This window comes from Suncus etruscus, chromosome 5 (genome assembly GCF_024139225.1).
Source record: "Suncus etruscus isolate mSunEtr1 chromosome 5, mSunEtr1.pri.cur, whole genome shotgun sequence".
NCBI classification, from domain to species: domain Eukaryota; kingdom Metazoa; phylum Chordata; class Mammalia; order Eulipotyphla; family Soricidae; genus Suncus; species Suncus etruscus.
In genome coordinates this window covers 31,913,365-31,927,110 of record NC_064852.1, presented here as the reverse complement: position 1 = coordinate 31,927,110, position 13,746 = coordinate 31,913,365, and the positions used below count along the sequence as shown (strand labels likewise).

The 13,746-nt window shown below is 42.0% G+C and overlaps 1 protein-coding gene and 1 non-coding gene across 2 annotated transcripts in view; both read right to left on the bottom strand.

Moving 5' to 3' along the window:
* Window positions 1-6,595: 6,595 nt before the first annotated feature.
* LOC126010580 (U1 spliceosomal RNA) lies at window positions 6,596-6,759 on the bottom strand. The gene has a single exon (XR_007496602.1). It is a non-coding gene; the product is annotated as a U1 spliceosomal RNA (small nuclear RNA).
* Window positions 6,760-8,044: 1,285 nt separating this feature from the next.
* UBXN4 (UBX domain protein 4) overlaps window positions 8,045-13,746 on the bottom strand; it is a 48,972-nt gene continuing 43,270 nt past the window's right edge. The window contains exons 12-13 of the mRNA XM_049773660.1: window positions 13,515-13,705; window positions 8,045-8,697 (exon numbers count right to left, since the gene is read on the bottom strand). Of these exons, the coding sequence (XP_049629617.1) occupies window positions 8,559-8,697; window positions 13,515-13,705 (330 nt within the window). The 3' untranslated portion in view covers window positions 8,045-8,558. The remainder of the gene's footprint in view (window positions 8,698-13,514; window positions 13,706-13,746) is intronic.

Genomic DNA, 13,746 nt, shown 5'->3' with positions numbered 1-13,746 from the left:
TTGCAACGTGGACAATCTGGGTTCAATCTTTGGCATCCCCTGAGCACCCATGAGCACCACTAGGAATATTTACTTAGTGCAGAACCAGGAATAAACCCTGAGCATTGCTGACTGTGGCAAAGTAATTTTCCATCTATCATAATGTTGACAAAGAAGAAAAAGTATAAACTGTCTTAAGAGGGATGTGTGGAAATAGACATTTTCACACTGTTGGGGTATAAATATTTGTAAAATTTCAAGGAAAAAACTTAGCAGTGTCTTTTTTTTATTCCTGGGTTTCTTTGGGGGACACACCTGGTGATGTTCAGGTTTTACTCCTTCCCAGCTCTGTGCTCAGGAATCATACCTGGTGGTATTTAGGTGACCATATAGGATGCCAGCTGCATGTAAGGCAAGCACTCTACTGTAGCACAGTACTCTCTTGCTGGCCTCACTGCAGCACCTTTTTTTGGTTTTGAGGTCACACCTTGTGATGCTCAGGGGTTCCCTCTGGCTCTGCACTCAGGAATCACTCCTGGGCATGCTCAGGGAACGATATGGGATACTGGGGATCAAATCCATGTGGGCCAGATGCAAGTCAAGCACATTACCATTGTAGTATATCTCTGGCTCCAAAGCATTTTTTTTTTTTTTTTGGTTTTTGGGCCACACCTGGCGGTGCTCAGGGGTTACTCCTGGCTGTCTGCTCAGAAATAGCTCCTGGCAGGCACAGGGGACCATATGGGACACCGGGATTCGAACCAACCACCTTTGGTCCTGGATCGGCTGCTTGCAAGGCAAACGCCGCTGTGCTATCTCTCCGGGCCCCAAAGCATTTTTCTAATCCAATCAATACTGCAAACATTGAATCGGCAAAGTTTCTACAGGTAGTTTTTTGCAACTCTTACTTTACAATTTACTGTAACAATACATGTGGTGTACCCCAAGACCCACCCATATCTGGGAGGAGTTTTGGGAACCGGATAATAGGTGTAACTACCTGCAAGACCTCCCATTTCTGGGAGGGGTCTGGAAAAGGATAGATAAACCTCTGAGCCAGGGGATTCGGCCCTTTTTGCCGTTTCTCTTTTGGCCCGGCTTGGCTTTCTGGCTTTTGGATCTTTGGGCCGCATGGAGCCGAAAGGGAAGATGGCTAACAGGAGATAAGATGCAGGGCTAGCAAAATATAGCTGTGCTTAAAAGGTTGACATAGGCCACACACCTGTGGTGGCAAGGGCATGAATAAAGATGATTCTTCCTGATGGCTGCGTGTGAGTGAGTAATTTCACCTGGGCCTGGAACTCGCCGGCTGCATGGAGGTTGCAGAGCCATGTGGGCTGGATGGCATCATCCACCATCCAGCCCCATCGCTAATTAATTAATGCAACATCTGGCGCTCCGAACTTTGACCTGAATCCTGGACCCAAGAAATCAGCAACAATGATAATATTTCTGCTTTTCAGTTTAATTTTGGCTCTTGTCGGGTGCACTGAGCCCAAAACCCTGGGCCACGTGCAACCATTTTCAAAGATGGCCGACACCCCATCTGGGGGTTCAAAGGCCATTAAAACAAGAGAGGTGAAAGCTTGCACCACCTCTGGCCAAGGCCCAGAACTGAAACTTTGTTACAAGAAACAAAAACCTCGGCCTATACAAAAACTTATTAAAAGTCTAAATTGGAAACGGAGGAGAAAAAAGACTGTATTAAAAATGGACTGATTTTCTGAGAATGACCTTTGGCTTGAATTTGAATTTCGACTTTGAAAATTTCGGACTGAACTTTTAGTTTAAATCACTTGGAACTCTGAACATCCAAAGTGATGCCCAGAGGGGAAAAGCGGCTGGGCTCGGCTGGTGGTATCTCGGCTGGGATCGGCTTGGCTGGGCTCAGCTTTGCCCGGAAAAGCAAAAAACCTGGAATCCACCCTCCAGCTGAAAGAACTCCCCCGTAGGAGAACTCCGCTGCAGGCTCAGGATATGCGCGCACCCACAGAGACACAGAGACCAGACTTGCTGCAATAACACGAGGGATTTTAATATCTCAGCATGCTGGGACCGAATCTCATAACTCAGGACCGAGTAGGGGAGATTCGGCCCCCCTTTAGCATTCAGCCAAACTTTTATAGGGTAAAAAGGCCATACATATCATGAGAACACACCTGCCAGGAAGGAGGCATCTCTCCTTATCTCCCGCCACAGAAGAAGTTATGCGTCAGAGCCCAGGAAGGAGGCATTTTGTTTACCCTGTGTAACAGATGGGGCAGTGTTTGCCCCTGGGGTCATGTGCGTATCTTTGTCCTTCCCCTGACGGCATATGCCTAATTTAAAGTGAGTTAGGGTCTTCCGTGAATTGTGGCTTTGGTTAGTTCAAAGGAAGGGGAGTTTTTAGGGAGTGGGGGAGTGGAAAGGTTCCCAGGGAGCTTAAGTGAGCTTTAAATGAAGTGTAAATTAAGGAGTTAGCTTAGCTGGGATCTTTCTTTAGGGACTTAATTGAAGTGTAAATTAGGGAAGTTAGAGTGCTTCGGGAGTTAGCTTAGCTGGGAGCTTTCTTTAGGGGAGTGCAGGTTAGGGCGCCTAGTTTTTTCTTCTATTGGCTATTTTCCAGTTCTTACTTATTTTTGTTATTTTTTTCTTCACACCTTTTCACAGCGAACCGGGAACCTCATGGTCTACAAAACCGTCTGCGGGGACTGAAACTGAAAGGAAGCCACGTGGTGAAATCAGCGTGGGACAAAACAACATCTGAACTTTAAAAGTTTAAAGAAGCCACGTGGTGAGATCAGCGTGGGACAAATTAATCATCTGAACTATGGTTTTAGGTGTAGAAAATTAGTGGGTAGTAATATTTTACTCATAGTTGGTGATGGGATAAGTTTTACTTAGTAGTTAAAAAATAAAAATAAAAGGGAAGTAATTCAGTTTAGCTCATTTAAACATCTAATTTCTAACCACCTGCATCTTTGTCTTAAGTCATTTTCTTTATAATTTAAATGTGTTTTGTTGTCTTTCAGAGTTAATATTTTCTTTTTTTTTTTTTTTTGGTTTTTGGGCCACACCCAGTGATGCTCAGGGGTTACTCCTGGCTATGCGCTCAGAAGTCGCTCCTGGCTTGGGGGACCATATGGGACACCGGGGGATCGAACCGCGGTCCGTCCAAGGCTAGCGCTGGCAAGGCAGGCACCTTACCTCTAGCGCCACCGCCCGGCCCCAAGAGTTAATATTTTCAATTGCAAAATGTTTTACTGTGTATTTTAATGTACTTAGCCTGTTTTTAAAATGTATGTTATGCATGTATGCTAAAATACTTGTGTATAGAAAAGTTATAGGAACAGTGAAGTTCCCCCAATATAGTTTAAAAGAATAGGAACATGAAAGTTCCAAAATAGTGCTTGGTAAAAGAGCATTAATAGAATTTTAGGTTACAGGTGTAGAGTATATTTTGCAAAAATGTGTTTTTGAAAAGGGCTGGTATATTAATTTTCACTTTATTACGTTGGCGCATGAAAATATTTAAAAAAGGGGGAAATGTGGTGTACCCCAAGACCCACCCATATCTGGGAGGAGTTTTGGGAACCGGATAATAGGTGTAACTACCTGCAAGACCTCCCATTTCTGGGAGGGGTCTGGAAAAGGATAGATAAACCTCTGAGCCAGGGGATTCGGGCCTTTTTGCCGTTTCTCTTTTGGCCCGGCTTGGCTTTCTGGCTTTTGGATCTTTGGGCCGCATGGAGCCGAAAGGGAAGATGGCTAACAGGAGATAAGATGCAGGGCTAGCAAAATATAGCTGTGCTTAAAAGGTTGACATAGGCCACACACCTGTGGTGGCAAGGGCATGAATAAAGATGATTCTTCCTGATGGCTGCGTGTGAGTGAGTAATTTCACCTGGGCCTGGAACTCGCCGGCTGCATGGAGGTTGCAGAGCCATGTGGGCTGGATGGCATCATCCACCATCCAGCCCCATCGCTAATTAATTAATGCAACAAATACATATAGTAGAAAACTAAAAACGTGTCATAAGTAATAAATGTTTCATAAAGAAGAGAAAATAAGTTGTGATTCATTTACCAAATAGAGCACTATGCTGCCACCAACAAAATGAGGTAGCTTATTGAGTCGAAAGAGATCAAGACTAAGTAAAAAGCAAGATGCAGGATATGAGACCCTTTATTTAAAAAATAAACATTACATATTTGCTTATATGCATAAATTTTTTTCTGAAGATTACAAAAAAAGCAAGCATTAATATTTGGGAATTTAACTGGGGTTAATATTAAAGAATAAAGATTTCATTTTTAATTTGTGACCTATATGGTTTTGAATTTTTAGGGAGTTTCGGGGGAGAAGGATGGGCCACACCTGGCAGTGCTCAGACTATTCTTGGCATGAGCTGGGAGTGATTTCTGGCAGTGCTCAGTGAACTATATGTGGTGTTGGTGAGGCAAACGGGGGTTGGCTGGACGCAAGGACCACCTTAACCCCTGTGTTATTTCCCAGCCCTCTTTTGAATCTTTTTACTATATTCTTTAAATATGTAACTGAAGTCATCCTCTTATTCAAGATTATGATGCATTCCTCTGTGTATCTTCTTCTAAGGTCTACATTTAATTTTGTTTTTGGACAGTACTTGGTAGTGCTCAAGTATCACTCCTGGCAGGCTCTGTTACTTGTAAAGATACACCAATTTGGCAACATTTTTGTTTGTTTTGGGGCCACAGCTGGCAGCGCTCAGGGGTTTCTCCTGGCTCTTCATTCAGAAATTGAGCCTGGCAGCCTCGGTGGACTATGGGATGCCGGGGATTGAACCTGGATCCATCCTGTGTTGGCCTCATGCAAGGTAAATGTCCTACTGCTGTGCTATCTCTCCGGCCCCAACTTCTTTTTCAACCCCAATACTGTGTATTTTAAAAGATGACAAATCTTCACTTAAATGAGATGGTTGCTGAAGATAATTCTTTTTCAAATTCACTTTCTAAATTATGAAAATATGATCACTGCAGAAAAACGGAAGCTGCAAGTCCTCAAGAGAACTAAAATTACATTAAACACTTTTACCATTATTAGGATTGTAGTGTTTTTTCTTTACATGTACGTTGATCCATACTACCTATATATACATAAAATGTATTTACATAGCTGTGGTCAGATTGAACCCACAACTTTGTATCCCGCTTCCTTCCTCCCATACCCTCTACAGATAGCAGGTGAATTTGTTGAATTAGTATTATATCATTTCTCATCAAAAATTATTTCTCTAGAATGTAATTGGTTTATGATTATTAAGAAAGATAAACAGCATTTATGTTTATATTGAGCATTGCATTTATGAATCTATGAGCAATTTTTAGAAATATTTAGTTGACTGGCTAGAAGTACAACTTTAGTGATAGAATACATGAGACTGTGAACTCAATCCCATTACTGAATCAAAAAGTATGAAATAGGACTGGAGCAATAGCACAGAGGATAGGGCACTTGCCTTGCATGTGGACAATCAGGGTTCGATTCCTGGCATCCCATATGGTCCCCTGAGCCTTCCAGGAGTTGATTCCAGAATGCAGAGCCAGGAGTAACCCGAGTCCCTGTGTGTGTGCTCCCCCGCCAAAAAAAAACAAAAAACAAAAAAACAAAAACAAAACATAAAATTATGTGTTTCTGAAAATGATTTCTAGATAAGTATGCCAGTTTTCATTACTCTACCAATACCATCTCCTATCTGTTTCCTTGCCAATGCTCTTCAGCATTTGGTAGGAGATCTACCCCCAGTAGATCTCATAGACCCAGATATATTCCTGCAGTGCTTTGGTGGAGCTATGCTATCTAGGGTTCAGACCCTACCCTCTTAACATTGGGAGAAGGGTAGTGCTTTGGGCTACAAGTAGCAATACTCAGATATTTTGTTTCTGTGTTCAGAGGTAACTCCTAGTGGTGTTTATGTGATCGTATGTGGTGAAAGTAGTGTGCAAGGTAAAGATCTTATTCTCTCCAGTGCATCAATATTTTTAAAGGTCAAAATTGGGCTAGAAAGATGGTGCAAGAGTTTAGAAAATTGTCTTGCACAAAACTTGCATGATTGGATCCCTTATACCACATATGCTTCCCCCTAACACCTCCAGGGACTGATGCCTAATTACAGAGTTAGGAGTAAGCCCTGAGCACCAATGGGCATGATTCCCACCCCTCCAAAGATGTCAGTGCTATTTTGTAGGCAAAATTTGCACTCTCTTCTTGCCCAATCATAGAACAGTCAAAGACCCTCTATATGCTTACTCTAGTACTGCTTTTCTTTTCTTTTTTCCTTTTTTTGTTTTTGGGTCACACCCGGCAGTGCTCAGGGGTTACTCCTGGCTCGTTGCTCAGAAGTAGCCCCTGGCAGGCACAGGGGACCATATAGGATGTTGGGATTCAAACCACCGTCCTTCTGCATGAAAGGCTTCATGCTATTTCTCCGGACCCTAGTACTGCTTTTCAATCCAGAAACAGAGGTGATTAGATCACCTTTATCTGATGGAATAAAAACCCTAACACTACAAAAATGATGCTTTTCTAAAGGTACGAAAGTAATTTAAGAATCGTCAGATAAAAAAGACCAGCTACTTTCTTTTTTTTTTTTTTAATCAGGGGAGAGCGCGAACGCAGTCCCCCACTACCACAAATTATGCAGTCGAGTTTCCCACATTTGGGGAAATCGCAGGGGTCAGCACATCCGGAGTGCAATGGATAAGCCTCACCCTGGGAAAACCACCTTCGTGATCATGGTATCTCCCCTGCCAGGTAAGTATTCCAGCTACTTTCTTGAGAATTCCTAAGCAGGTAGGGTTAGTGTGGGAACCAGGCACATGACCTCAACAGGGTCCCGTGCAACAGAAAAAAGGTGCTAGGATAACAAGTTAAAGCAAAAATAAGATTATTATGTGTAGAGTATTTTTGTATTTATTTTATGTATTGTATTTATTTTGTTTTGTGGTTTGGGTCACACCTGGCAGCACTCAGGTTACTCCTGGCTCTGCATTCAGAAATCACTTCTTGGGGCCGGCGAGGTGGCGCTAGAGGTAAGGTGTCTGCCTTGCAAGTGCTAGCCAAGGAAGGACCATGGTTCGATCTCCCGAGTCCCATATGGTCCCCCCAAGCCAGGGGCAATTCCTGAGCACTTAGCCAGGAGTAACCCCTGAGCACCAAATGGGTGTGGCCCAAAAACAATAAAAACAAACAAACAAACAGAAATCACTTCTTGGCAGGCTTGGGGGACCATATGGGATGTCGGGAATCAAAGCGGGGTTTGTCCTAGGGTGGCTGCATACAAGGCAAATGCCCCACCACTGTGCTATCACTCTGTATAATCTGTGTTTCTAAAATGAGAATTATACCAAACTGATCTTCCCCTAACTCCTAACTTTCCTCTTAGGAATTGCACCAGATTTCAGTAGAGTGGCATACTATAAAATTGATGATACTTGCAAGGTCATCAAAAACTAGTAAAGCTAAATTCTCACATCCAAGTAGCATCTAAGGAACAGGAAAAGTAAATGAAGGTTGGTTGGAATTCTGAAATCGATAAAGAGCAGGTAAAACTAAAGAAATAAAGACTCTATTAATAAAAATTGACTTTCTCCTATTAGTAAGGTATAATGTAAAATTTTGACAATAATGGAGAGGAGATATGTGGGAACCAATACTGTCTTACTTCTCTGTAGATATTTGCTGTTCTGAAGTGTGGTGGCGCAAACGATAGGGTGTTTGCCTTACATGCGCTAACCCCAGCATCTTATATGGTCCCTAAGCCAGAAGCAATTTCTGAGCACATAGCCAGGAGTAGCTGCTCCTGAGCGTCACTGGGTGTGGGCCCCCCAAAAAGAATTTTTATTGCACTAGGAGAAATTTTTAAATGAAGTCTTTCAGCTGGAGTGATAGCACAGCAGGTAGGTATTTGCCTTGCGTGCAGCTGGTATCTCATATGGTCAGGAGTGCTTTCTGAGTGCAGAGCAAGGAGTAATTCCTGAATGCTGCCAAGTGTGGCCCGAAAACCAAAAACCAAAATAAATACAATACATAAAATAAATACAAATCTTTTTGGAAAACATTTTTTTATTCAGTGCTTAAGATTAAAAACTACAAGGTTTTGCTTGCAGTTGATGAGCAAAAAGAAGAATGTTAAACATAAATTATCTGATTGGCTAGTTAAAATGCTCTGACTCAGTAAACTTTCTCAGGGACATACCATTTACTGAAGAATGGACTTAAGAGTTCTGGAGCAAATTAGCTCTAAACAAAACATATTATCTGAGAATATAGGGCTAGTGGGTGTATGAAATACTGAGTAAGAAAGCTGAGAAGGGGAGGTTGCAGCAGACCTTCTGATTCCTTTAAGCTTCTAGCAGTTGGTTACCATATGCAAGGACCTAGCAGCTAATTATTTTATCTCTTGACACGTCTGAGTTAAACAACTTTAACCCACTAAGCAGGAATAAGGAGACTTTATAGATCGGCTGAAAAATATAAAGCAGTCCCACTTCTCCAGTAAAATTTTAGTTGAATTAAATCATCAGAGAAACAATGATTATTGCACATATTGTACTTGTCACTACATCTGTTGAGTAGAATTTCCATTCCAAGTGTTGTTTTCATCTTCACCATCATCTTGAGTCCTCAGTCTATATATTTTACCCTCTTTTTTAAAATCTTCCCCCCGTTTCTCCAACACTCTTTTTCTCACTGGTTCCCTAATATAAAAGGAATAAAAGGAGAAAAGTGAAAATATAAAATGTAAAACATCTTACATTTTAATATGCAAAACTTTTTAAGCTTCCATTAGTATCAGTAATCATTTTCCATTGACTTTCCCTACTATCAGCTGGGATGACTGAAACTTGGATAAATTCCCAGCATGTGAAAGAACGCAAGCATGTGCGCACACACAAACACACACACACACACACACACACACACACACACACACCTCTCCTTCCAAGCACATACACAATTTCCTTTAAAAACTGTGTCTTTAACAATTTACTAAACATTATGTAACTTTATATTCTTCAAGCCAAATCAACCAAGTCATTTTCCATTTCTAAATATTCTTGATGACTTATTAAGAATGTGGAAATATTTGTCAACTAATCTATTTTATGCAGCATGTTACTAAAAAAAATATGTTACTAGGACTTTATAAAGCCATTTAAAGGCTAATTTACAGACATGATGAATTTCTAATTCTTACTCCTTTAATAATCTTGAAGAACGAGTTAGATTGAACAATCTATTTGGAAATGAGTAGAAATATAAGAGTAAATTTTTTTTTTGGGGGGGGGTCCACACCCAACAGCGCTCAGAGGCTACTCCTGACTCTACACTCAGAAATCACCCCGGGCAGGCTCAGGGGACCATATGGAATGCCATATGGGATTCCCTTCTGCATGCAAGGCAAACACCCTACCCTCCAGGCTACCTCTCCAGCCCCAGGAGTGAATTTTAATGCATTCAATAACACTAGAAGGTAGGGAAAGTTATTTTAAAAAAAAAAGGAAAATCTCAAAAACACAAAGCTTCACCCTCTAATAGTCATTCATGTCTTTTGTTCCAAGATCTTTTTTCGTAATTTGAAACATAAATTGGGGGGGGGGGGGGTTGGGCCACACCCAATAGCGCTCAGGGGTTATTCCTTGCTCTGCACTCAGAAATCACTCCTGGTTGGTTTGGGGACCATATGGGATACTGGGGATGGAACCCAGGTTTGTCCTGGGTAGGCCATGTAGGGAAAATGCCCTACTGCTGTGTTATCTCAGTCCCCTGAAAAAAATTTTAAAATCTACCTTGGGGCTAGAGATGTGGTTCAAATGATACAGGAGTGCAATGCAAGACTTTAGGTTTAATCCCCAGCACCAAATAACTATCCTGAGCTATAGTTCCCACAACTAACAAACAAACCAATCCATATAGCAACCCATATATCCTATACCAGTTATTCAGGATTAAATGCTTCCACCTATATTGCTTAAGAGTTCTAAAATCTAGCACCAACAAGGCCTGCTTTCAATGCTGCTCTAAGAAAAGAATTTCTAGCTGCCCCAAATTATGTGTCATAGTGAATAGTGCAAACAAAGGATACAATTAGTCTTTTTTGCCTAAAATCAAAGAACTCAAGATTAAGGCGTTTTAAACAGAGGCCAGAGAAATAATACAACAAACAAGCAGGGCAGTTGCTTTGCACATGGCTGATCAGGGTTTAATCCCTGACCTCAAATGGTCCCACCCCAAACACTGCCAAGAGTGATCTCTGAGCATAGAGCAGGCATAAATCCTAAACACCAACAGTATGGCCCCCAAACAAGCAACAACAAAAAGATAAAGGCTAAGCAAATTGTACAAATCTTCATCTAGGGGCCAGAGAGATAGCATGGAGGTAAGGCGTTTGCCTTTCATGGAGAAGGTTGGTGGTTCAAATCCTGGTATCCCATATGGTCCCCTGAGCCTGCCAGGAGTAAGCCCTGAGTGTGGCCGGGTGTGACCCAAAAACCAAAAACCAAAAAAAAAAAAAAAAAAAAAAAAAGGCAAAGCACAAATCTTCATCTAGGGCAATGTTTATCAAAGTGGGCATTAGCAGCTTCTTGGGGAGTACTGGAATGATCCAGGGGTGGTGGTAGCCCCTATACAACTGAAGGCCTCTTTGTTTGATCAAAACAGCCAATTTCCAGGGTGGGGAGTTGAATAATTTTGTTTCTAAGCAGGGGGAACAGTAGGTCAAGTATTTTGAGAAGCTTTAGTCTAGAAACTCAAAAAAACATAAAGCTAGGAATGATCTTGTTAAAAATAACAGGCACAAAAAACAATCACTTAAGAAAAGGGCACAAATGGGCCATAGCAGTGGCACAAGCAGTAAGGCGCTAGCCTTGTGATCCCTGGCCTAGGACAGATCGCAATTCAATCCCCTTGCATCCCATATGGCTCCCCAAGCCAGGAGTGATTTCTGAGTGTATAGACAGGAGTAACCCCTGAGCGTCACAGGGTGTGGCCCAAAAATAAAATCAACAAAAACCCCACAAAGATCTTCATTACTCAGCATACAAAAGTGTGTGAGGAATGGTAAACATGCATGAAAGGTCTTGGCCAGAGAGACTGTCCAGTAGGCCAGGCACTTGTCATGTCTTACGGCAAACCGAGTTCAACCACCAGCAACACCTATGGCCCATTACCAATTTTTTGTTTGTTTTCGAGCCATATCCAGTGATGTTCAGGAGTTAACACCTGGCTCTGCACTCAAGAATTACTCCTAGGATGCACAGGGATGCACCATCATATGGGATGCTGGAAATCAAACATGGTTCTGCCACAGATAGGATAAACATGTTCCTCACTGGCCTCAAGTCCATTATTATTTATACTAGAAAATAATCTGCCTTGGGCAAAGGGGAGGAGGACTTGCTCAGTAGCTATATCTAACACCTGCCTTATAAGCATGAGGCCAAGAGTTTGATGCCTGGGACAGCCTACACATGAGCATTGTCCTCCTCCTTTATTTCTGCAACCCTGAGGATTGCAACAGTGTGCAGACCTTTCAGAACACCAGAGTCAGAGGTGAGTAAAAGTGCCACTAAAAAACAAAAAAGAGTACATTACAACTAAAAGATGTGAAGCCCCTGACCTGAAAGAATAATCAATAGTGAGCGTGTGTAAGCATAACAAAAAGAAGGCAAGGCTTATGGCAAGCACAGCTAAATGTTTGAGTACCACAGTCAATCCTTTATGACTCCCAGCAAAAAGAGAATGGGAAAAATATAAAATATGTAATAAAAAAGTGGAAACAAGATGGGTAAATACCATTGTGAGAGTACAATCACTGCAACCTAATGTCAACCTCCAGCAAACACCACAAGCAAGTATCCATGATCCTGTTCATAAGAACATTATCAAAGGGAATAAAAATATAAATGTGCAGTGTATTAGATGCCATACTAGATATAAAAAAATTTTTTTTAAATTTTGAGCCACACCCAGTGAGGTTCAGGGATTACTCCTAGCTCCTGGCAGGCTCAGGGATATGGGATATGGGATACAGGAATCAAACTCAGATCAGCCACATGCAAGGCAAAATGCCCTATCTGCTGTATTATCATTTAACCCATACAAAAACTAGAAAAAATTTTCCTTTTAAGGGAAAAAAATCTGCCTTTATTATTACAGAATAAAAGAGAATTCAATAAATAAAATGAAAAAAGTAGAGGTAAAGCAGGTTCTAAGAAATATATCTAAGCAAACACTGTGAACTTCCCAGGAGAAGGGGTGCTGCCTAAGTTTCAGAACTTAACTTTTTCTTTTCTTTTTTAATTTTTAACTGAGATCATTGTCTTTTTTTTCTTTTTTTTTTTTTTTTTTTTACTTTTTGGGTCACACCCAGCGGTGCTCAGGGGTTACTCCTGGCTGTCTACTCAGAAATAGCTCCTGGCAGGCACGGGGGACCATATGGGACACCAGGATTCAAACCAACCACCTTTGGTCCTGGATCGGCTGCTTGCAAGGCAAACGCCGCTGTGCCATCTCTCCGGGCCCGTCTTTTTTTTTTTTAAATAAATTTTTATTTTTATTTTTTTTTGTTTTTTGTTTTTCGGGCCACACCCATTTGATGCTCAGGGGTTATTCCTGGCTAAGCGCTCAGAAATTGCCCCTGGCTTGGGGGGACCATATGGGACGCCAGGGGATCGAACCATGGTCCTTTCCTTGGCTAGCGCTTGCAAGGCAGACACCTTGCCTCTAGCGCCACCTCGCCGGCCCCTTTAAATAAATTTTTCTTTTTTTTTTTTCTTTTTTTTTTTTTTTTTTTTTGGTTTTTGGGCCACACCCTGTGACACTCAGGGGTTACTCCTGGCTATGCGCTCAGAAGTTGCTCCTGGCTTCTTGGGGGACCATATGGGACGCCGGGGGATCGAACCGCGGTCCATCCTAGGCTAGCGCAGGCAAGGCAGGCACCTTACCTCCAGCGCCACCGCCCGGCCCCCTTAAATAAATTTTTAAAATGAATTGCATCGAGGCAGTTAATGAACTGTTCACGACTGAGTTTCAGTCATACACTGTCCAAAACCCATCCTTTCCTCTGTCTTTGGACACCACCTAGTGGTGCTCAGAGGCTATTCCTAGCTCAAAATACAGGTGTGCGTGCTGCTGCTAGAAATCAAATCCAGGTCTCTAACATGTTAAGTATGCACATTAATTCTATGAGCTATCTCCCTGGTTCCATGTTTCCTAATACTTGTACTCTCTCTTTTTTTTGTTTTTGTTTTTGGGCCACACCCGGCGGTGCTCCTGGCTGTCTTCTCAGAAATAGCTCCTGGCAGGCACGGGGACACCCAGATTCGAACCAACCACCTTTAGTCCTGAATCGGCTGCTTGCAAGGCAAACGCCGCTGTGCTATCTCTCCGGGCCCAATACTTGTACTCTTTAACTACACTTTGATTAATGAGGATGATGTATACAGCAAGAAGGCAAATGTTCTCACTGAATATGGCACTAGTTATTACTTGAATTAGGCACCAGAAAAAATACCTTTTCTCTGAGTGGCTAGATGCCGAAGTTTCTGATGCTGTTGCTCTTGATGAGGTCTGTGCAGGAGGATTACTAAACAGGAATTTGCCAATCAACCTCCAAATGGCAAGGAATGGGTAAAGTACTGTTCCCAATAATGTCCAAATATCTCCACTGGAAGAATGTACCATGGAAGTAGTTGGTCTTCCTGCCTAAAAATAAAGAAGTCTAAATAAAGATCACACAAGCTTAA